This window comes from Cornus florida, unplaced genomic scaffold, assembly GCF_030987335.1.
Source record: "Cornus florida cultivar Cherokee Brave unplaced genomic scaffold, ASM3098733v1 CherokeeBrave_3.0.0_Hap2_Chr04, whole genome shotgun sequence".
In the NCBI taxonomy this organism is placed as follows: domain Eukaryota; kingdom Viridiplantae; phylum Streptophyta; class Magnoliopsida; order Cornales; family Cornaceae; genus Cornus; species Cornus florida.
The window spans coordinates 83,844,914-83,870,425 of record NW_026775574.1 but is presented as its reverse complement, the minus strand read 5'-3'; the positions used below and the strand labels follow the sequence as shown (position 1 = coordinate 83,870,425).

The window sequence follows — 25,512 nt, the reverse complement described above, 5'->3', positions numbered from 1 at the left end:
GAACGGGTTGAGACTTGAGTCGCAGCTGGGGCAACCACAACTTGCTCTGGGGCAGAGACAGCAGGAAGAGATGATGTGGAAGCAGGTGTAGGTGATGGAATAACGGCAGGAGCGTTAGAAGGGGTGGGAGCAAGACGCCTCCTTCTGCTTAACGATGGGATCTGAATGTTCTCTATTGTAGACCTTAAAAGAGAGATGTCAGAAAGATTATCAGATGTAAGCAAATCAGTAGCTGAAGGGATATCGTTCAGCACGTTTTCTTGCAAGGTATCTAGCCTAGCCCTGCAGACGCTATAAACTAGTTCATCATGGGGAATTTGAAGGCATCTACAAAGAAAAGTGCAAAAATGGGGAAGACAACTTTCACAGTGGCATTCAGAAGGATGTGTTTTCAGCTTTTTGTAGCCAGAGACAGAACAGGCTCCAAAGGAAGAAGGGATAGGGAAGGAATGGCCGAGCGGAGTCCGCCAATTCCCACCAACCACAATTAAATTCCGCCTCCAACCCTTTTCAAATGAGCTTTTATCAGTGCAGATTGACCGTTTGTCAATAGGAAAGAAGTGATAGTACAAGTCGTTTTGTGAAATCTTGTTAATCCGATAGCAGAGGAGAAGGTCAATAATGTCAAGATTAAGACCCCTGTCATGATTCAAGAGCAGGAGGACTGAAATTACCCTAAGAAAGTTTGGGTTAACTTGCAGGGGGCAGAGCCCCAATTTGTTAAAAGCATAACAAAAGAATGGGTGTACGGGGAACCTAATGACGTTCAAGTGGACGACAGAGAATAAAACTTCCCCAGGAAGAAGACCCTCACCAGATCTCTCGTCTAAGTTTGTTGGGTAGACTCTGAGAGAAACGTCGCGAGGGATACAATTCTTGGATCGAATGGCGTTCAGGTTAAGGGAAGCCATGAAAAAGGGGAAGAGTTCTAGGCAGTAAAGACATCTTTTAAGGAGAGGTTTTTTTAAAAAAAAGAAACTACCCTTGAAAGTTTGTGATGAACTCAGCAACGGCACAGTAGCTAAAAATCGAAAAGGAAGGACTTGCCGGAAGAACTTGCCGGAGAAATTAAAAAGGATCGCCGGAATGTGCAGGAAAGCAACAGGGAGTAGAAGCAAGAGGTAAGAGAGAGGGTGAAGGAGAGAAGGATCAGAATTTATAAAGAGGAGAAGTAAAAGCGACATGAAACTCCAAAGGTCAAGGCAAAAAGTGGCGCTGCGGATCTCGAAACCTGGGTTCTTCTGCTAGCCGTTCGATTCCTCGAGTTATTGCTCCAAGCCGTCAGACCAAGATCGTGTCCTTTCAATAATCTCACCCTCATTAATGAGGAAAGAGATTATTGGGGGCAGATGAGGATACCAAAACGACCCGGGTTTGGAGTGATCCACATTGCATAGGATGGGTCGGGTGTGGACGAACAGGATGAAGCCAGTTCGCGCCGTATGGGCCCAGGTCCATAAAGCCATTTCAGAAGCCCATGATAAAATGAGAGAAATCGAGTCCAGCCAAAGGAGAACAAGATAGGACCAGCTCAGTGGAGGTTGTAACCGTCTATAAATAGAAGGGATTGAGAGGGAAAAGGGGTTGAAAAATCATTGAGAGTGTAAAGTTTCTCTCTCTACAATTAGGGAAAAATTCTTTGTACTTTCAGTACCCAAGACACAAATCCTCAAAACAAGATCTTCAATAATCAATGATCGTACCGCAAACCCTTTATCGGACACTTGGTTCTACATATCACACCTCGTCACTTGAGACAAACCACTCGAATCCACACTGTCACACCGATACAACGCGCAATACCGTGCTCTCACTGTCCCCGACAAATCAAAGCAATCATTGACCTTTAACCGGACATTGTGCTAAAGAGGGGCTGATTCAGGAGAAATGGTTGGCCAGGCCATTCTCATCATCGATCCGGTCTCAACATAGACGTCGTTCCTGTCCTTAGGTTCGAACCTCAAACACAACCTCACATAGTCCACAAGTCAATCATGAGATCCACTTACTATCAATCCATCACTCTACGTAACCTCAACAATTATACAGTTATATACCTGTTCTAAAAATCCCAATCATACCTTAATCACACAACCCATAACAAGCTAAAAACAATACGGCACCAAAGACCACAATCATTGACCCGTATAAAGGCTCTCCGATCTCTTTATAACACCCATACCAGGTAATCAACTCCATAACATTACTCGATTTAACTCTTACCTCATCAAAACATACAATGCGACTATCTCATGCCTAAGATTTCAAAACCAAAGTCAATTACTACGATTACTCCTCAAAGGAATCATACATTCACATTTCAAATCATATAATCCTGAGACGATATCGACACTAGTCCTCAAAACACTACTCGAATCAAACGTCTATATTGGAAATCTTATCTATAAGTTAACTCAAGGATTATGGCAGATTTGTTGGGTCTTCAATATAGGCTAATTTTTAGGGATTTTATTTTTATTCTAATTTGATTTTATTCTCTTTATTTTGATTTGATTTTATTCTCTTTTCCATATTTGTAATTTTCCGCTTGTAATAATGATAGTCAGGCTCTTAAATTGAGAACGCCAATTTTACCAAGTTACTTTTTGGTATCAGAGCCTCAAACCTACGCCTCCCCCATCTCTCTCTCTTTCACCGCTTCTTTTAATATCTCTCTCTATCTTGTTACAGCCCCTTCCTTATTTTTTTTTTTTTCACAGACCTTCTCTCTTTTTCAGGTCGCTGTTGCGACAGTCCTAGGGGGAGTCAATCTCCTTTAGGTTCGACCCCTGTAGGGGTATTCCCTTAGTCTTTTTCATGCACTAAGGGTCAGAAGACGTGTTTGTAATTTTTTGGGGCTACCGGGATATTCGGCAGCATTTACGGATCAGACCGCCGTGTCTCTGGCTTCTTGGTTTGATCAAAATCAGGTCTATTCCTCCTTTATTTGAAATTATTGGTAATCTGTTGAATTGATCTATTTAATATTATGGCTGAATCAAGTAATAATAAAAAAACTCTCTTTTCGGCGCAACACACACCGGCTCAACTAGTGTGCTGTTGAATGGCCGTAATATTGCATCCTGGGCTCATTCCCTCCGCCTCTATGTTGGTGGAAAAGGCAAATCAGGGTGGATCTTGGGTACTGAAAAGAAGCCAGATATTAAAGATCCTAAATATGCTCAGTGGGATATGGACAATTGCACCATTTTAGGATGGATGTTTAATTCTATGGAGGAACGCATTTATAATATATTCATATTTTATGACTCTGTTAATGACTTGTGGACTGCTTTGGATCAAATGTATGCTCATTCTAGGAATGATGCTCGTATTTTTGAATTATATCAAGATATTGCTAAGGCCTTGTAGGAAGGCCTGAATTTGTCTGTAACTGATTATTTTGGGTATTTGAGATCTCGTTGGGAGGAACTAGCTAAATATGAGCCTCTTAGTGAATTTCCTTTTGAGGCAGCCTCTCTTCTTGTCAAACGTCTTGATCGTCAGCATACCTATCAGTTTTTGATGGGATTACGCCCAGAATTTGAACCACTAAAGTCTCAGATCTTGAATGCATCACCAATGCCATCCCTGTTGGAAGCCTTTGCTATTGTTGATGGTGAAGCACGTAGGCACCGTTTAATTCAGCCCTCAATTGTTCCTGTACCAGTGTCTGAGCCTGCTGGGGATAGTATGGCTTTTGCAGCCAACTTTGGATCACGAGCTTCCGGAGGTCAGATTATTTGTCACCATTGTGGAGGGGTTGGACATGTTAAGGCTCGTTGCTTTAAACTTCATCCTGAACTGAAGCAAAAATTTTCTAGGAACCGTTTATCTGGAACTGGTTCTTCTTGTACTGCGGCTATTGCAGAAACTCCTGTTACTACTGGTGGATCTACTGTATTTCCTGGATTGAGCCAGCTTCAGTCTCAGATTGGGCAGATCTAGGACCAGCTTGGCTCCCTTGCTTTTAGAGTTAGTGCTCTTTCAACTGCTCCCACTGCAACTATTGCTACAGGTACTCCTATTGCATTTCATGTTAAGGCCAAGCAGCCCACTTGGGTTCTAGATTCTGGGGCCAATGATCACATGACTGGTGAGTTATTAGTTTTTTCTTCTAATGTCATACCTGTTACTCAATCTGTGTATCTTGCGGATGGCTCTACATCTTATATTCACAGTAAGGGTGATGTTTGTCTGTCTCCTGATATTACTTTTTCATATGTCCTTCATGTACCTAAATTTGCCTTTAACCTTTTATCTGTTGGCCGGCTTGCAAAAAACCTCCAATGTGCAGTTATATTCTTACCAGATCACTGTTTGTTGCAGGACCTTTGTTCGAAGAGGATTTTTGGCAGGGGTTATGAGCGTGATGGGCTTTACTACTTTGGGGAACCACCAGGAACAAGTCTTCAAGCTTCTGTCCTACCTACTTCTAGTGTTTATGATGTTTCTTTTCGCACTTTTAGTCTGTGGCATGCACGTTTGGGGCATGTAAACTTTCAATATCTATGTCTATTGTTTCCTTCGTCAAATAGCATGTAAGGACCATAAGTTTCAATGTGAAGTTTGTGAGCTTTCTAAACATACTAGAACTAGCTATATTTCTCATATGAGTCGTGCTCCTAGTATGTTTGATCTTATTCATTCTGATGTCTGGGGCCCTTCCCCAGGTACTGCTTTCTCTGGACATCGATATTATGTGACATTTATTGATGATTATTCTAGTTATACTTGGGTTTATTTATTGAAAAAGAAATCTGATGTGTTTCTTTTATTTACCCAGTTTCTTCAAATGATCAAAACCCAGTATAACACTGTTGTCCGTAATATTTGTTCTAATAATGGACGAGAATATGTTTCGAATGAATTCCGGTCTGAACTTAATAAAAAGGGGATTTTACATCAACTCACTTGCCCCTATACTCCTGAGCAAAATGGCGTGGCTGAACGCAAAAACCGTCATCTTATGTCTGTGGTCCGATGTCTTCTGAGTGGCATGCATGTGCCTAAATTCTATTGGCACATGGCTGTTCTTACAGCTGCTTTTCTGATTAATTGTACTCCCAGTCGAGTTTTGGGTGGTAAGACACCACTTCAGATTCTCCACCCTGATTATACATTGTTTCACCTTCTGCCTCGTGTTTTTGGCTGTACTTGTTTTGTTCATAACCGTAGTCCTTCTCGTCATAAACTTGATGATAAATCTACTAGGTGTATTTTCTTGGGGTATTCTGGTCAAAGGGCTATCGTTGTTATGATATTATGACCAAACATATGTATCATTCTCTTGATGTGACATTTCATGAAACTGTTTCTTTTTATAGTACTAATTCTATGGTACAGGATTCTCTCTCTTGTGATCTGGAGAAGGAGATTTCTCCTATTGCCCGTCCTGTTCCTCTATTTGAAAATCACACTGTCCTGGAATCTCCTTCTCCATCCATGCAGGGTTCCCCTCCACCTTTGCAGGTCTACTCTCGTCGCCATCGCACTCAACCTTCCCTGCCAGAATCATCTTCAGAACCAGGTCCAGGTAACTCTCCTTCTCCTATTGCTCCTACAATTCCTGAGCGTACCTCCCATTATCCTACCCATGATCGTCATCCTCCTAATTGGTATGGTTTTTCTAGTAGCACTAACCACCCTATTTCTCAGTATGTCTCCTATGATTGTCTTTCAAGTGCATATACATCCTTCCTGGGCAAGATTGGGACCGTTTCTATTCCTCAATCTGTGTCAGAGGCCTTCCAGGATCCCAATTGGGTGTCTGCCATGACAACAGAAACGAATGCTTTACACCATAATAATACATGGGAACTTGTTGCTTTACCTTCTGGGGAGAAAACGGTTGGCTACAAATGGGTCTTTAATGTGAAGTACTTAGCCGATGGTTCTATTGATCGGTATAAGGCTCGGTTGGTGGCAAAAGGCTTACTCAGATTCCGGGCAAAGACTTTAGTGCTACCTTTGCTCTTGTGGCTAAGTTGACGTCTGTGCGACTGTTTGTCTCCTTGTCTGCTGCCCATTCTTGGCCTCTGCATCAGTTAGATGTCAAGAATGCATTTCTTAATGGAGACTTACTTGAGACTATATATATGGATCCACCCCCTGGATTTCGGGCTGAGGCTGAGTATGCTCGGAAAGTCTGTAGGCTACGGAAGTCTCTTTATGGTCTGAAGCAATCTCCAAGAGCTTGGTTTAGTCGTTTCGGCGATGTTGTTTTATCCATGGGCTTTGTGCACTGCCACTCAAACCATACTTGTTTTATTCGACGTTGCTCTGATGGTCGTTGCATTATGTTGTTGGTATATGTGGATGATATCATTATCACAAGTGATGATGCTTCAGGGATTGTTCAGGCGAAACTTCATCTTCAAAAGTCCTTTGATGTGAAGGACTTGGGTCCTCTTCGATATTTTCTTGGAATTGAGGTTGCTAGATCCCGTCGTGGAATTTCTTTATCTCAAAGGAAATATGTTTTGGATCTTCTTTAACATACTGGCATGCTTGGGTGTCGACCCGCTTCCGCTCCTATGGACCCCAATCTTAAACTCTCTGTTGAGTCAGGGGAATTACTTCCAGATCCATCCATGTATCAACATTTAGTAGGTCGTCTTATCTACTTGACTAACACAAGGCCTGATTTGACATTTGCTGTTAGTGTGATTAGTCAATTCATGCATGCCCCTCGCTCAGCTCATATGGATGCAGTCTACCATATTTTGAGGTACCTTAAGTCGTGCCCCGGTCTTGGTCTGTTCTATGCCTTAGGAAATCAGTCTGGACTCTCATGCTTTACTGATGCAGACTATGCTGGATGTAAGACAGATAGACGTTCTACCTCTGGCTTCTGTACTTTCTATGATAATCATCTCACATCATGGAAGAGTAAGAAGCAGGCTGTTGTTTCTAGATCCTCTGCTGAAGCTGAATACCGAGCTATGGCTCAAGGTACTTGTGAGCTCCTTTGGCTTCAATCAATTTTGGGAGAGTTGGGTCTTGTACAGAAAGGTTCTTCAAGGCTATTTTGTGACAATAAATCAGCCATTATGCTTGCTTCTAATTCTGTTTTACATGAAAGGTCGAAATATATTGAGGTAGACATTCACTTTATTCGAGAGAAGGTTCGATCAGGTATCATTAATCCTATTTTTGTTCCTTCTTCAGAACAGACTGCAGATGTGTTCACAAAGTCTGTTGGGCCTTTTCTTCTCCAGTCTTCCATAGTCAAGCTGGGCTTAGTCAACATATTTGCTCCAGCTTGAGAGGGAGTGTTGGAAATCTTATCTATAAGTTGACTCAACGATTATGGCAAATTTATTGGGTCTTCAATATAGGCTAATTTTTAGGGATTTTATTTTTATTCTGATTTGATTTGATTTGATTTTATTCTCTTTATTTTGATTTGATTTTATTCTCTTTTCCATATTTGTAATTTTTCGCTTGTATATAATGATAGTCAGACTCTCAAATTGAGAACGCCAATTTTACCAAGTTACTTTTGTCTATAAAAACACCCAAGTACATCACATCACATCATATCACATCACCTAATCATTCTCGAACTTATCGTTCACAACACATCCCCTAGCCATCACCGCTAGTACCAAACATCGGAAACACACAATCCCTATTTGGCAACTCGTGCCTCACACACCACTAGTCAAGATCACTATCAAAACAAGCATAACAAAAACCAAAGACTCCACCTCCCTCCGTGGGAGTGAGTCGACTCATTCAACTAAACCTTTACCGGTGAACTCTAATAGCATAATAACCTACACATGGGTCGGCCTATCCGCGGACGTGTATAACTCCTAGATAAAGGACAAAAACATACCACAAATGACGTCCTTGTCAGAACCAGAACAAATGGAAGGGTAATGAACCCCGCACTCACCAGAGATTGACAACTCGTACCCGAATGCACCTGACACCATGTAACCTGCTGCTCACCAATCGTCCAACCGTGGACACATACAACGAGAAAAACCAACCGGATACTCGTACGGAACCACGAACTCAAATCTAAGTGATCTCGCCACTAATGGACCGTCAAACACTATCAATACCGGAACCTCCCACACGCTACACCGCGATACCCATGCTAGCCAAAATCAAACAGATCCACACCACCCATTCATTGAATACTAGGATACAACTCACAACGCGACTATCAGACAAGAACATCAATGCTCACAGCGTACCAACACTAGAAATGATTACTGCCCATCGGATACTGCGTCCCATTCTACCCAGGACCAGTCATCCTTAAATGATAACCTCTATGCTATACAACGACACATGATCACCCATTCCATCTCTACCTTTCTAGGCGACACTCCCTCGAACACCGTGCACACAAGACCCATGACCTCAATCACAACAATCCACTACTCGTCAAAAGAAAAAGGTGCCTATCTGGCAACATCGTCCTCACTGGTTCTAAAGACTAAGCGGTTCACAATCGCCTCAACTGGCGTACAATCCCATCACCTACGTGACAACACACAACAAACAAGTCATAATCTCTAAACCATCCTCGGATCATACCTTAAACCATTCTGCTCACCAGTACTAAACATCACGCCATAATGCTTCTACTACCATCATCCTTGAACGACAACTCGGACTCACGTCCCACAGACTCAATAAGCTACCGCTAAGCGATCTCCCCTCAAGCATCCCTAGGATGACACCATCACAACTAGAGAGTATGCCTCACTCTCGATACTCACCACAACAACCACTACTTACTATCAGAGAAGAGCCTCTATACGGCAATGCCATGGCGACAGATCCCAAAGGAAAAATGAGCACAAAAACTAGAATGCTCAACACTCCACTGTCTCCTCAAAACCATTTACAACACAATCAGTCACTAACACTTAACCGGTTACTCAAACCACTCATCCCAAGGCAATCCACGCGCTTAGTCAAGGAAATTTCACACCCTAAGTTCAACATCATTACCTCCCCTCTTCATCGTTCCTCAGAACTCCATTGGCCTTGACAAAAGTCAAATGGGGCTACCAGCTACACCTACAAGATCACTCTATTCCCAAACATTCTAATCAACTGTCTATCCCACCGGATCCTCAAACAAGAAGTACCACCTCCTGATACTCCAGACGCAATTTGAAATTCAACTCCAGTTCACAACTTTCAAATTCTAAAACACAGTCCATTTGGTAACACAGTACCCATCATCTATCACTTCATCCACAAATAACCAATCACATAAATGACCCCATACTACATGCCTTATCATGCAATCCTACACTATACGGCCAAAACTGACCACTATACACCACCTCGAGACTCTCTCGACAACTATGCCAACCTATAACCCCGCTCATCAACCGAGCCATACAATCAATTCACTGAGAGTCAATTACCCGCAACACAATCCTGCAACTCTCCGAAATGGGGATCACTCCTCGGTAAACCAGTCTCTAAAACAGACTCTTACAAGACCACAAAATGACCCACATCTTGGCAATCGGTTACCCAACACTGGCATGACTCCAGTCAATGCTTACGCCACCCTAGACTTACATAGTCCAACAAATCCCCTCAACAATCAGAACTAACACGCTTCCTTAGACCGTACCAAGATACCCGAAATACACGTCTAGAACCCATAGACTACACTTGTGACTCAGACAACCTTTATTACACCAACCATAAACCGGTTCGAAGAGAACCTCAGTAGCAAATCGTGACCTAAGTCACAAACATCAACCTCCTAAGGTCATACCTTTCCTATGAAAACCTCATCTCGTACACCTGACATCCACGAGCACAGGAACCCATGCACTAACACATGAAACTCAAACGTCTCACCCTGGACATCGCACTATGCGATATTCAATCGTTCGAAAGTTATGCCCCAAGCACTACGCCCTAAAAATAACGAGAAAACTGAAGCAACCATGCACCGAATAGCTTGATCCACGAGCTAAAGACCTGCGCCATTCATTCGGTAAGAACCAACACCTAAACAAACCTAGAGCAACCGAGCTCCTCGCCTACTCAGGTCAAAACCCACACAACCATCAATGCCACAACAAGTACTTTACCATACTAGCAACCATCCCGTACCAAACCGTATGTACACATGTGAACATACATACATAATAACCGTACCCTATACCATGATACAATCGTGTCCTATCATTTAAAAAAAAAAAAAATTAAACACCCCGTCTTTCATTTAAAAAAAAAAATTACTTACATAACCATGCCTAAATAACCGTCACAATACCATACAAGACATGCTTGCACCTACCATGCTCACTACTTGCCGTTACCACCTAAATCACACTTGTCATCTTATCATAATTAATATGTTTTTAATTATTTATACATTTCATCGTCAAGGCCATATAACACACATTTTAGCAATTAAACACGTAAGCATGTGAACACTTAGCAAATAAGCATGCCTTTTAAAACCGTAAACACATAAGCAATTAAGCAAGTAAGCATGCTTTTCAGATAACAAACACTTTAACACATAAGCACATAAATAATGCAATTCACCTTCCACACAACCCTAGGTAGGCCTCTACCCGTCGTCCTACTGGTTTTCGAACCATTATTTTGATATCAAATTTGTAATGACCCGAACCCGATGGTCCAAATTGCTAACCAGGTCCTTACCCGAACCCGAGGTCGTCTAAGGGCACTACGGTCAATTCCAATGTCGATACTCGATATACGTGCCATCCCAAGGCTTATACAAAAAAAAAAAAATGAAATTACATATATAAAAGATGTCAAAACAGTCCACTAATTCAAACTTGTGGAAGAGCGTCGTCCGCCACTTCCTTCCCGTGACCTGAAAAGTGTAATAATGTGATGGGGTGAGCCAACCGCTCAGTAGGAAGTGTCTAAGACACTCCTCTTATGACCCCGTGAATCTACGCAAAGAATAGAGTACAAGTAAACGGGATCATGTCTCGGGAAATAGGTAAAGCATTAACAACATCAACAAATATGTAAACAAGTCATCCGACCACCAAGTATGCACTATGTGCCAATGCCATGCCATGCAATGTTGCTCCCCGTTTTCGAAACAATACCGTTTCACTCTTTCAACCCGGTAGTGTAATCCGACCCATGGCAACTCCATGGCGTCACGAAAGGAGGATTGACTGACTATCCCCGACCACATGGCAACTCCAAGGCGTCGTTAAAGGGCCTAGGCAGCTCAACCACGCTAGGGTCTCTCCCTAATCCCCTCTAGACCACACCAACGCCACGGACTACTAGGCGACTCCTAGGTGTCCGGGATTTCGCAAACATTTTTCAAAAACTTTTTCCCCAAAATAAATTTTCGTTTTTCTTTCAAAAACCATTTTTCCCATTTTTCTTTCCCAATGAATGCATGAATGCTTCATGCTTCCAAATGCCAACTCAACAACAAAATCCCATACATATCATCTACATCATACTTGTATATTTGAAAGAATTTCAAAGCATCAATTTTTCACAATTAAATTTCAATTTCATGGCAACTGAGAATATAGGGCATACGACAATTTAATACTTAGCATTCTCCTTCACATATTTCGAATAAAACACATATAGCAACACATTTATTCCATGGAGTACATTTGTCACATCTTATGCATTTAACCATAATTGCCAAGAACAAAATTCACAAAATTAAGCATGCAAATAACAAAATTCATAAGGGATAATTCACAAAAATCAAAGAAACATGCATTAGAACACCCCTACCTCAATAAAGATGAAAAGCCCCAATTTGAACCCAAAATTCAAAATCCCAAATGGTGGCCAGACGGAACTTTGCTCCGATCAAAACGAAGATCTCGACGCGCTCGTCAACTTTGCCTCAAGTGGCAAAATCAAATTCTCAACGACAAAGTCAAGATCTTTGCTTGAATTTGTGAGGAAAAGAAAAAGAAAAAGAATTGAGATAGAACCGTGGTAGAGAGTGAGAGAAAATGGGTTTAGCAAAATGGCCTTATGACCATCAAAAATGAAAACATTGGTGGGTCCCACCAATGAGAAAAAAAATCTTCTTTTTTAATATATATATATATATATATATATATATATATATATATATAATCCAATTAAGTTACAACCACACAAATTAACATACCACCATATAAATATGCACAAAATAACAATGCATGAAATGCAATGGATCCGTGACACAACCTCCGTGTACAACAACTCCGGTAGCGGGTCCCACCTGGGATAATTCACAAAAATCAAAGAAACATGCATTAGAACACCCCTACCTCAATAAAGATGAAAAGCCCCAATTTGAACCCAAAATTCAAAATCCCAAATGGTGGCCAGACGGAACTTTGCTCCGATCAAAACGAAGATCTCGACGCGCTCGTCAACTTTGCCTCAAGTGGCAAAATCAAATTCTCAACGACAAAGTCAAGATCTTTGCTTGAATTTGTGAGGAAAAGAAAAAGAAAAAGAATTGAGATAGAACCGTGGTAGAGAGTGAGAGAAAATGGGTTTAGCAAAATGGCCTTATGACCATCAAAAATGAAAACATTGGTGGGTCCCACCAATGAGAAAAAAAATCTTCTTTTTTAATATATATATATATATATATATATATATATATAATCCAATTAAGTTACAACCACACAAATTAACATACCACCATATAAATATGCACAAAATAACAATGCATGAAATGCAATGGATCCATGACACAACCTCCGTGTACAACAACTCCGGTAGCGGGTCCCACCTGGGACCTCCAGGTCCGAAAAGCAGAAAAATGTTGAAATGGCAACTCATGTATTCTTAAGAGTCTTGAACTTAAGGAAATGCTCCAACCAACTTCCAAACACACCTGGCACACCCGACGGTGTCCGGCATGCAAATCGAGACAAAACGGAATTAACCCCCAAAAAAATCAGGAAAAATCCCAGAAAATGGAAAATGATAAAAAACGGAAACATTACATTAGTCTTTTGTGATGGGTTTGTCCTTAATTGCAACAAATCAATAGTTTAGGGGGGCAATCTTTAGTTCAGGGGGGTTCGTTGCAAAAAGCCAATAATTCAGGGAGGTTTTTTGCACTCTACCCTAAAATTTATTAATTTATGTGGCATTTCAGTTATGCTTCTCAGTGGAAATTGAAATTTTGATTAAGTTTTATATAGATTTAAAATTGGGGCCATTGCATTTTGGAAGTATAAAATTCTCATATATTATTATCAAAATTTGTTCAAAAGGAGATTGTTTTGGAAAATATAGTTATACACAATATAAAGAAGAAAAAAATGGGTTTTTCTTTATTCACACGGGCCTCTTATTGTATTATGGTGAAGTTAATTTGGGGAGTTTTTGCTCTGTTAGAACGTTATGTAGTTAATACTCAAACATAATTTTTATTTATTTATTTATTTGATGAGTAGGAGAAAACGTTTTAGTCCTGGAAGTAAAAATTTTACTGCAAAGGGAGGATTTCAAGAAGTTATGATTCCTCCTTCAAACCTGCTTTGGTTGAAAACCGTCTTTGGTTGAAAACCGTCTATACTTTTTAAAAATATTTCATAGAAAATTTAATGATTATGGTGCACTTTTTAAGAACTTCTTTCATCAATAACATGGTCGTAATAACCAGAATCATGAAAATCAAGTTCAATGGTCTAGATATCTTTTGTATGTATAATTGCACATCAGGTCTTTAGAAGTAGTTCATTCAGTAAATGGTTAAACGTTGCATAAACCAATTGTATTCTAGAAGCTAATCCACAAAAGCTGGACCTTACTGATGGTGCAAGCATGCTACAGAACTGCAGAAACAATTCTTGCCCTTAATTAGGGCTTATATATACTCACCATAAAGCTTGGTACTAGTATTTGTTGTATCTCCATTTTGCATAATGTTTATTATGTTGTAGGAAGAGCTTATGTTGGCACTGTTCAAAAATCCATATGGCAAGAATCTTTTTTTGGACCGGGTAAGTGCTCAAAAGTCAAAACAACTTTTCTCCTGTTCTATGTTTAATTCTTGTAGACGTCGCTTAAATTTTCAATTACTTGGTGGGAATTAGGAATGGTATTATGAGAACATCCCAGTTAGTGATTTGAGAAATTTGATTGTGTTTAGTTGACCAAATGCCACTTAGAAGATTAACTAAAGAACTCTTTAAAAGAGATTGAGCTTCTTATTCAAAGGGAAAAAGGGAAAAGTAAGGCAGTAAAAATTGTTTGCTCTGAACTGTGTAAAAGGCTAAAAGCGTGTGCATTTTTTATATCTATTTTTGTGTGGTTATGGGCCAGATAGAGAGTGAATGTTTAATGTCGGGAGATTCTAGGAAGCTTCTGATTTCAGTATTCATATAATCATACGATAGATTGAGCTAAACTCTTGTTAATTGTTGTTATATGTTTGATAGAGAAAGGTCTCCTGAAATTCTGTTAAGACTTTGCTCTGTTAGGTGGAACATATGACATTAATCTCATTCCTTGAGCTATTCTTTCTAGGTTTCTTGGGACAATAGGACCTAGGTTGCCAAATTTCGTGATTAAAACAAAAGTTGTAATATTTATTTTTAGTTTTAGTTAAATTTTTGAAAATTAGTTAACGTCAACTTAGTTACCTTTTATCAAGGGTAGGGTTGGAACAAAAAGGGCAGATTAGTAACTTTCAAAACCAACGGTGCAAACGTAATTTGACACCAATTATTGCACTCACCAAATTAAATAGGGTTTATTAATTCATATTTTAATTTTGAAAAATCCTCTTTGATATGTGTTAAGACTTGAGTTTTACAAAAGTTCTGGATTTAAATATTTTTTAAGTATAAATTGGATAGTGAACTAAGACGTATGCTGGCAATCGACATGAGAACTCGATCAATCAACCTACCTGAAAAAGAAGTTTTCGTTTCAATTTGAAACTACAATAAGCTTGTCGTACTACTTTCTCGTATCTATTAATAATCCATTGTTTCAGGAACCCTAAGAGAATCTATCGACATATGATAGAGAGCTTTATATTGTGAGGCCACATTGAGAACATATAGCCTTTTATTTTTCATCCATTCATCATCTACCATTAGATTCGTGAATGATATTCGTGTTGGCAATTCATTTCTGCTTAGGCTAACATAAATTCAACACCAAATACTCAACCTTTAGAGCTTGTGTAGATGATTGGACCCGTAGGTGAAAATGCTATTGAAGAAGCAGATTGCGTGAGTAACGGAATCTGTTGACAGCGAACTGTGTGCCTGAAGACTTGAGGGGAGAGTTCAGTGGATCAGTGAAAAAAGAGAGAACTAATTATGGGTTTTGGGGTATTAAACTGTTGACCAAGTTGTACATCCCTTTCTAACAGTGGATTCGACTTCCCATGGCTTTTTTTGCTTAGGGTTTTCACGTAAAAAATCTGTGTCCATTGTGCATGTTTTCTATTGTTTATTCTGTATAAATAATTACTGTGTGATGATTTTGGCATGATTGATCAATATGTTTTCATTATATTTTTCTAATTTATTTTACAATTTTGATAATTTGGTTAAAATTCAAAAGGTAGTTAAAGTTAGTTTAAACCCTGCAAGACATATTCACTCCCCTCTAGGTATTAAATTTAATCATATAACTTGCGCTAACTCTCTATCAAAGCCTAGGGTTTGGTCATTGTCTAATCAAGGATGGCTTCACTAGGATCATGGTTTACCTTGAATTTAACGTGTTCATTTTTAAGATTGGGATGGTGGACTTTTATAGTATATAATAAGTGGTCGCTGCTGTCATATGTATAAGAAATTCTTTGACCTATTATTTCAACATTACTTTTCCTTGTGAACCAAGTTGAGCCCTTTAAATCCAACAAAATCTAGATATGGCATTTGTTCCTATCAAATCTCTGACACTTGGGACTATTGTAGGTAATCGCATAAGCCATTTTTCAATTTTTGAGAATCTGATATACTTGTTCTGAGTTCTGACACAAACTAAACCAGGTCCAGACAAATTTTTTTTTATCCAAAGTCTATGTTCAGACAACTCTTGCTTGATTCTAAAGACGTTTGCATTTCCCAATTTGGTGCATCACGTTTGAATTTATATTTAAGAATACTACATATGTGCTTCTATGTTTTATTCATAATAACTTTGGACTTCTGATATCTGAATTTACCCATTTTAATTCAAACATAGCACATGTTTGTAATTGAGGTTTGACTTAGGTTTAGAATAACCAAGACTTTCATAAGTACCTTTATATCTCCAGACCAGTTTCAAATAGTTTTAGCCCCTAATGGAAATTATGGAATTAGAAGTTGAGCATATCTCTCTCTCTCTCTCTCTCTCTGTGTTAGCATTTGTTATAATCTTCAAATCAACTTTGAGAATATGTCTTTCTCATTCTTTCATTTTCTCTATAAAGTGTAGGGCTGCAAGTTGGGTTGGCCCAACCAAGCCCAGCCCCAACCCAACCTTAACCCGAATCGGGTTGGGTTGGGCCAACCCGAATTGTACCTAACATGGGTTGTGGTCATAATCCGTACCGAATATTTTCGGACGGGTTGGGTCGGGTTGACGGGTTGAGGTTTTTTTTTTTTTAATTTTTATTTTTATTTTTTTTTTAATTTTTTTTATGGAAATTTATATATATATATATATATATATTTAGGGCAAATCGATTCAGCCTCCCCAATCGCCGCCTCCAACTCTTTTCTCGTTCCCAACTCTGAACTTGCCTTCTCTCTCTCTCTCTCTGTGCAACTGCGAAGTACTAAATCTACAAGAATCAGAATTTCAAAACCTATATATTTCAGTTTATCTATCTGTTGCAATAATCAAAAGTCAAAACCGAATTTTCTCAGTGTTTATTTTATTTATTTATTTTAAAACCCAGATGTGGTTCCTCTAAATCACCACCACCACTCGCCGGAATCTGATGCCAACTGCAGAGCTCCTCCTCCACCGCCACCCGAAGAAGAAACCGTCAAAGAAGTACCCTGCGAAGGTCTCAAAGAGACGGCCGTCCTCTGGTGAAATCGCCGGAGCGAGGGAGAGGAAACCCAGATCTCCGGCGAGGAGGCAGGTGCCATCGCCGGAAAGAAGAAGCAACATCACATCGAGGCCGGCTTAGGATCAGACAACCACGACCAGACGGCTCAAAAAGAAGCAACCCAGATCTCCGGCAGAGAGAGAAAGAGAAAGAAGAGAGAGGAGAGAGAAAGGAGAAAAAAAAAAAAAAAAAAAAAAAAAATTTAATTTTGGGTTTTGGGTTGGGTTCGGGTTGAACCCGAACCCAACCCGAATATGTCTGGATTTTGACAAAACCCAATCCGAACATAACCTGATTTGTGAATTGTATGTCCAGATTTCAAAATTTTTGGGTTGGGGCTGGGCTGGGCTGGGCTAACCCGCCCAAGTTGCAGCCCTAATAAAGTGAAGCCCAGTACAATAAGAACTTGTTATTACCTACATGGCATTTAAGTTAATGCGCTTATTCAGTCATAGCTCTTGCTTTTGCAGGTTTTTGATCTTTTTGATGAAAAGAGAGATGGTGTGATTGAATTTGAAGAATTCGTCCATGCACTTAGTGTTTTCCATCCCTATGCCCCTATGGAAGAAAAGTTAACTTGTAAGAGATCAGAGGCAATTTTTTTTTTTTTTTTTTTTTTTTTTTTTTTTTTTTTTTTTTCATACAATGAAATACATCTTATGGATATAACCCATGTGTATTTCTTTTTGATGTCTTGCAGTTGCATTTAGGCTGTATGATCTGAGACAAACTGGGTTTATCGAACGAGAAGAAGTGAGTGCCCAAGTTCTCCCTTGGTAATTGTTGCCAAAAGTAATTATAGTTGGACATATGTCCAGTGAAAAATATAGATATTACATTCTTCATTGCATTAATAGGCCTTTTAAGCTTCCAACTAATTTCCAAAAGATATATTATATGTAGTAATTAGCAACCAATCTTAACATGGAACTATGAAAATATTAGAACCATCTAACTCACTGTTAAGGTATTGTCATTTAAGTCAAGTTGCCACAAATGAGGCTTCTTGCACTATTTGGTTCTAGACATAGCTCTGGTGAGGGTTTTTGCAATAAGTAAACCATGTAAGCCATGAAAAATGTCATTTTGACTTTTCTTTTAGCTGCTAGACTTACAAAACATGTTTCTCTATTCAATGTCGACTTCGTGCAAGAAATATATATTCTTAACAAATGACTCCCTGAACCGGTCAGCAGATTTAATATCCTGGCAGAATTAAAAAATGATGCCCATTCCTTGTCCCACACTCTAGCATTTAACTGTTTCAATCTATCTTTTATTAAAGTTCTCCCATATGATTGAATATGAGAACACAGAACGGACATGGTTCCCTTCAATTAAAGGAAGTTCACATGAGTTGTGATGCCTTAATGTGGCACTCGAATGCCCATGTGCTTGACTGGTACATTGAATGTAAACATTTCATCTTTCATCTCTTATTCTAGCTTTTTGTCCAACTGAATTTGCACAGGAGTCCAGGCGATAGTAATTTATGCTTCTATTCACATTTCTCGTCTCTTTGATGTCTTGGTTAATAGTTTAAAGCTATATATATATATATATATATTATTTAAATGAAACTAGAATTTATATTTTAAAGCGTAATATGCATAATGTCATCTGTGTGCCTGTGTAGAGAGAGAGAGAGAGAGAGAGAGAGAGATTGCAATTTGAAATGGACTTAAAAGGTTATAGAACCGAATGAAAAAGCAGTTCTCTCTTATTGTTGCTCCAAACTAAGATTTTTCTATCATTGTGCTCAATCTACGTTGCTATACCATTAATACTGTTTTACACAGGTTCAAATATCTTTTGGCAATGCTTTCATACCTAATTGTCCACAATTATTAATTCAATTGTACAGATACCCACAGTTAACTCTTCAATCATATCCCTAAACAAAAACTACGACTGATTCCAGGTTAAGCAAATGGTAATTGCAATTTTGATGGAATCTGACATGAAGCTGACCGATGAACTTCTTGAGGCTATCATTGACAAGGTAAGCATGTTTACATTGGAGTTTTTCTTCTTCCTAAGATTATTGCTTTATTGTTTGGAATATATGACAACGCATAAGATCTTCATCCTTCCTGCAGACTTTTGCTGATGCTGATGCAGACAAGGATGGTAAAATCAATAAAGAAGAATGGAAGGCATATGTTGTTCGACATCCCACCCTCTTGAAGAATATGACTCTTCCTTATTTGAAGTATGCCACTTCCTCCTATGTCTTCACATTCTTTTATACTACTGTTTTGGTTTATATTTATGCATTTCACATATTTATTTTTGATCAATTAAGTATGACAATTATGCTTTTAATAATCAAAGATCATTTAGTCGCCACCTTCTCTCTGTCTTGTCTCTCGAGTCTCGACACAAGGAAAAGAAGAAATAAAGAAATATAGACCACGTTATATCTTTAATTTTTCATTGCAAGATTTAATTAGAAGTGATTATTGAACTCTCAGTCATTGGATATCTTCTTCCCTAATTGGAGATCCCACTCTAGTACCAGCAATCCATTGAGAATGATAAACACCTCCAAAATTATATTACTCTCTTTTGTTCATAATTTGATCGATCCTCAGGAACATCACTGCATCATTTCCAAGTTTTGTTTTCAACACTGAAGTTGAAGACTCAGATTTTGAAGCTTTTTCCCAAAAGTAGAGTCCTTGAAACTTCGGAGAGAGCTCCTTTGGGTAGTCAACTTTGCGGGATTTAGCTTTCGAGATGATGATCTCTGATTCATTGCCATAGAATTCCTTTATCATTCCCGGATATCCTGAAGTTGATCATTCAAGCAAAGTCCAAAACCGCAATGTAAATTAATCCTTTGTATACAGGTGCCATACGAATGAGTAGAGCATAGTATACATTACCGTATATATGCAAACATACATGTGTGCTTTTTTGTACATACATGCTTTCAAATATGCCTTTATATGCACAAACAACACGTGTCTATTCATGTGTATTTGTTTCAATGAATGGTAGAAGTTAAAGAGTAAAAATGCCAACAGCTTACAAAAATTGAGCTTCTCTTTGATCCACATTGTCTCTTTCAGATTCAAGTTGCTTACATGATCTTATATTGGCAAAAGCCCGTTCCATTGACCAGCCAATTTGCAGTCAGGGGACAGTCACACACACACACACACACACACACTATATAAGCATATACTTACACGTAGATATATACACTTGCAGATTTCCAATTGATATACACACTGTAATTCATATGAAGAAGAAAATTTGGTGCAAATATTTCTTTTAGATTAATGAGAAATTGATAAATAAGAACTCTACAATCCATCTATTTAGCATCTTAGCGTAAGAAAAATGCACAACAAATGGTTCAGTTTCCTTTTCTAAGCCTATAGAATACATTTCTGTTTCAAAAACCCAGCTTTTGCATCAGCGCAGCTTCTTCTGCAGTTTCTCAAGTACTATGAACAATGCTCGGACGAAAATCTTGTTTCCATCAAACAGAATTTTCTGCATTATTTGGACAAGGATCTAGCATTCTAACAGACTTTTGACGAAGTATGAACCCAATACGAACCAGCCAAAGAGGAGGAGAGAGAAGGATGACAGTCCTACCAAGAATGGCCATCCAACCATGTAAACGCCAAAGCAAAGCACCACGGTGAAAGGCAAAAATGATCTTAGGATAGATAAGCTGTCAACCCATTGCCCTTCGAACAGCACAAGAGCCGCCACATTTATCATGTTCCAACCCATGGATCCACCGTAACAGAGCCGGTTCATACAATTAGCAACAAACGAGTAGCAATTGCAGGTGAAGAGGTTGTAGGATTTGTGCTCAAAGTAGCGCATACTTGAATGCAGAGCATCGTCCCAAGTGATTGCAGTCCCGTACTCTGAATGCCTGTAGCGATGTTTGCACGTGTGCGCAGCAAGGTTTGGAGGAAAGCAACACTGTTTAAAAGATTTCAAATTTAAAAATACAATTATTAGTAGGACCAATTGGTAGTTTTAAGAAGTCAGCCTAACAATCTATTCAGAAATGGAACAAGTATGAGATGAAAGGGGCAAAGACAAAAAAACAAAACAAAAAAAAGAGTAAATGCGCGATGATGATGGTGACGTTTGAGCAACTGTTCACGCACGTCCTAGAGAGAAAGAGAGCTGAAAATTTAACAGACGAGAGGAATTTGAGAGCGATCAAGGAAGTGTACCTGATCTCTATCAAGTTGAAGGTATCTGGCTACAGGGCCAAATGCAAAGTCTTCAACATTCACAAAATTGGATCCAGAGAAATCCAAAACAGCCCCATCTTCCCTGCATATGCCAACATGTCCAATGAAAGGTGCCAACCACGAGACTACTGGAAGAGGAGTCCAAACAAAACAGCAAGGGAACTTCGCTTTCTTAGGATCAATTTCATTAAGTGGCCACAGTTCATGCTGAATTCTTCGTGCAGAACTCTTGTCTTCAACATCACGAGCCATTATAGGAAATCTTTCTGCCAACATTTTTCAATCTTGTGGGGCCAAATATTCCATGTCAGACAAGACCCTCTGACATAATGTCCTCAATCAGTTGTGAGTCAACTCCAATAGTAGTTCGTCTCTGAAAGAAACGCATTTCTTCTAAAAGTCTCTCCTGGAAAAACTAACTATAAAATAACACCTGAAAGCCACAATTAGGGGAAAGGGGGTGTAAAGTATATAATTGCCAAATATCGAGAAACAGTGACATTTATACAATCATAATAGTCAATGTGCACAGTGATGGTACAAAGAAATGGAAAAAGTACAAAGAAAATTATGGAATATAATAAATTTGCTGTCAATTTGATCATCTACATATGGAATTTTACTCCATGCCAGTTGTGTTGGACTCCCACTCTCCACAAGCTCCAAAGCATACTACCTACGGGTTATTTGGACATGATTACTAAAGATTAAGCAGAGCATGAACTATTTCATTGCCTATTTTAAGTTTCCAAGTGAAAATTTTAAGTTCAATAAGCCTTTGCGCAAACTTAATCAGACCATCGCATAACCTTTTTCCCGATCCAATTACTTATTACCCCTCTGTAGTGCTCTTAATCCCCAATACTCTTGCCCATTCCAATGCAATATTTTACTTGTCCTTATCAACCAACTTTTCCTTCAAATTAATCAATATTATTGAGAAAATTTCAGAAAAAAGAACAGAAGGCATTGAAATAATGGTGACAGGAGTTACAACTAGAATTTGGATGTGTCACATATATTTAGTTATCATACAACTAATAAACACATAATATAAGAAGAAATCAAGTTTTAGAAAGAATCATCCCTATCCATATATGTCGTTAAGTTCTGGTGATTTCTACACGTTATGGAAATGGCCTTCAAGAAAGTTTATGAAGACTAGTTTTTAGTGAAGGAGCAATTGGTGAAATGCTTGATAAGGGTTTTGTGGACTTCAAACTTCAGTTTAGTGTGGATAGGTTTATAGTTTCGATACTTATGGGTGTCTTACTATAATATTGATGCTATATAAGACTACCTTCTCAGTAGTCATTTAGCTGTCAACTAGTTGTCATGCAATTATCGCCTTCAAGCAGAGCTTAGCCATCAATGAATGTCCTTACTCATACCATACTAGGTGTCACAGGGGTCGATTGTCTGAATTAACCCGGTAACACTACGCCGTAACTTCTCATTTCAAGAGGGAACAGGTGAACCAAAGAACAATCTTATACCATTTTGTGTTTGTAGTGAGATGTCATACCTCGTAGTGAGACTCTCTAAGACTCTTGATTAACAAGCGCAAATTTTCTTACTTTGGTAAGCTGAGACACCCCAATCCCTCTCTTTTTCTCTTGCTTAATTTTAAGCACTACCAGTCTACCATATTTCTGCTTGTTCTCCAATCCCCGTGATATTTCACTCTAAATTCAATCTCCTACTTACCACACTCTCAATTGGTATAAATCACATTCTTATTCAAATTTAAGTAGTCCTGCATTGATACAAGTCTGCACATTGTCTTACCATGTGAATGTGATGCAATGCATGAATATAAAAAGAAAAAAAATGCAAATTGGGAAAATTTTAAACGGAGAATGCTTGAGACCTTGTGATATTGAATTAAAAATTGTATTGAGTTTTGAACTTAAATTTATTTTAAATAAGTATTTATTTATGTTTTAGAAGGTTTTATAAGTTTAGCTGGGACTTAGCATAGGTCTGCCTTAGTAACCAAGAATAGGATATTAAGAAGTTTCATTTTTTTTATTTGGTTACTTTTGGTCTAACTTTGTCCTTTGATCATTATAACTTCTTTTGTATTTCCAAGTATGCTAAAGTTACATTTCATGTACCCGAGTTTAATCCTTCTTATCTTAAAGCTTCTTTATTCTAAAAATTTCTATCAACCTTCTAATTTAGCCTTTTCGCACATATCAGTTCTATCATTTAAAACAAATCATCATTGATTAGCATATGCAACAGAACTGCATCTGACAGTATCATGTTAATTTTTCTGCAATTAAGCAAAAAATAAAAATTCCAAACCATCCCTAGGGGAACGAAGGTTTTTACAACCACAAAAAACCCACCAAAGAAAAAACGAAAAAAAAAAAAAATTAGAGTTCATTTTCAATTTACTTTCCACTGTTTTTCTCCGCAACCAAGCAGGCGTCAAAATAGATTTTTCAGTTTAACAGTTTCAAATAAAACCATTCATCTTGATTCAGATATCACAAAATAAATAACGAATTCAAAATTAAAACCATTGTTCTGCAACTTGTAACCATTATTCATGAACCATTGGCTGTGGAAAATGTAATTATAAGCCATATACTAATGAACCTGCAATCAATGGTGTTAATTGACGCAATAATCCAGGGTTTTAACAACTACTCGCCAGAGCAATAACTTGAATGTATATTCTAGACTATAGTCAGTGACCGTATTGACACAGTTTCTGAGTAAAAGATCTGACACGAAATGTACTGTTTGGCTTCAAAGAAAACGAAGTAAAAGATTAACAATAAAGGAACTTCCAAACCCCCTTTCATTAGCTAGTTTTGATCAATGGAACCAAGGCTTGTACAAACACCCAAAACCCACAAAAGAAAGAACTTTCAGATTCCCATTTTCCTACTACTTCCACTGTTTTTCTCAGCAGCCAAACAGACCCACGATCAATAAGAACCCAAAATGCAGAAGAGAAAAATAACAATAAGAACTTCCAAACCCCTTTTCATTAGCTAGTTTGATCTATGGAACTAAGGTTTGTAGCCTGGTACAAACACCCAAAACCCACAAAAGAAAGAAACTTTCAGAGTCCCACTTTACTACTACTTCCACTGTTTTTCTCAACAGCCAAACAGACTCAATATCAAAAAACACAAAAAAAGCATAAGGGAAAAACAACAAAGATCTGCACAAAATGTGAATGCACTTGCTATGAACATTGAGAGAAAAACATGAAATATGGGATGATACTGACCTGTATGAGTCGATTATGATCCAAAAGAAGAGCTGTTTTGTATGTCCTGTGATGAAGAAGATGAAGAATGAGAGAACCCAAATGGCAAAAGCATCGAGTATTATAATGATTCTTATACTGTATTGATTTCTTCTTTTGGAATAGAAAGGGACAGAAGAGGGTAGGTTCATGAACCTATCCCTCAAATCATCCAAAATCTCATTCATTGGTAGGCCCCGGACAATACCATATATATCTACATGAATTAAAAATAGAGTATAATACCTTAGCAATATTCATATCATCCAAAATCTCATTCATTGGTAGGCCCCGGACAATACCATATATATCTACATGAATTAAAAATAGAGTATAATACCGTAGCAATATTCATGTGAAAGCAAAGCAAAACAACCGTTGTGTCACTTGTGAAGAGGAAAGATGGTTCTTTTCACATACAACTTCTCTCTTCACCTTTTCTTTTTCTATTCTGGATTCTTCTTCTTCTTAGTGTTGGTTGTTTTTTATTTTTATTTTTATTTTTATTTTTTTGCAACATGGGTTTTTAAAATTTTAAGGTAAATTATACTAACATATCTTAAATTTTTGACAAATTACAATTGTATATTATTTTGGCATCCTGAATTTTAGCACCTGTGTTCAACTACATCCTTTAGAGTTTTCTTTATTTATAAAATAACAATTTTGTCCTTTCTTTGTATGAAAACACGATAAAATAAATTATATTGACATTTCCTAAAATTTAAACAAATTACACATAGGTCACATGAATTTTTGGACAAGATTTGCCTACTCACTACTCATTTGTGAGTAGGCAAATCATTACTAATCGCTAATGTGGTCCACTTACAAATACACGTATAGTCTACAATTACAAAATTAGGAAAGTGATACATAAGAAAATCAGAGAAGGTGACTGCATTTATTTCGAAAAAAATTATTATTCTTATTTATTATTTTTTTGATTTTGTAATTACACACTATTATTTGTGCAT

The 25,512-nt window shown here is 38.2% G+C and overlaps 2 protein-coding genes and 1 long non-coding RNA gene across 6 annotated transcripts in view; 2 read left to right on the top strand and 1 right to left on the bottom strand.

Annotated features, from left to right (window-relative positions):
* Positions 1–20,097, top strand: part of LOC132303704 (calcineurin B-like protein 10) — a 31,707-nt gene extending 11,610 nt beyond the window's left edge. The window contains exons 4-9 of the mRNA XM_059801084.1: positions 13,917–13,976; positions 17,509–17,617; positions 17,739–17,791; positions 18,960–19,040; positions 19,138–19,250; positions 19,633–20,097. Coding sequence (XP_059657067.1) covers positions 13,917–13,976; positions 17,509–17,617; positions 17,739–17,791; positions 18,960–19,040; positions 19,138–19,250; positions 19,633–19,714 — 498 coding nt within the window. The 3' untranslated portion in view covers positions 19,715–20,097. The remainder of the gene's footprint in view (positions 1–13,916; positions 13,977–17,508; positions 17,618–17,738; positions 17,792–18,959; positions 19,041–19,137; positions 19,251–19,632) is intronic.
* On the top strand, positions 3,150–4,722 carry LOC132303706 (uncharacterized). The gene is made up of 2 exons (XR_009481312.1): positions 3,150–4,096; positions 4,330–4,722. It is a non-coding gene; the product is annotated as an uncharacterized LOC132303706 (long non-coding RNA).
* Positions 20,098–20,298: 201 nt separating the features above from the next.
* Positions 20,299–24,668, bottom strand: LOC132303703 (protein REVERSION-TO-ETHYLENE SENSITIVITY1-like). Of its 4 annotated transcripts, none has more exons than XM_059801080.1 (3): positions 24,518–24,668; positions 21,247–21,700; positions 20,299–20,986 (listed from the first exon to the last, which is right to left on the bottom strand). In XM_059801080.1, the coding sequence occupies exons 2-3, from the start codon at positions 21,541–21,543 to the stop codon at positions 20,564–20,566; spliced, it is 720 nt and encodes a 239-aa protein (XP_059657063.1). In that variant the 5' UTR covers positions 21,544–21,700; positions 24,518–24,668; the 3' UTR covers positions 20,299–20,563. The 4 variants fall into 4 exon arrangements, with proteins under 4 accessions (XP_059657063.1, XP_059657064.1, XP_059657065.1 ...); XM_059801081.1 differs by having other exon boundaries at positions 21,247–21,686; positions 24,518–24,641; XM_059801082.1 differs by having other exon boundaries at positions 21,247–21,673; positions 24,518–24,641.
* Between the last annotated feature and the right edge of the window lie 844 nt (positions 24,669–25,512).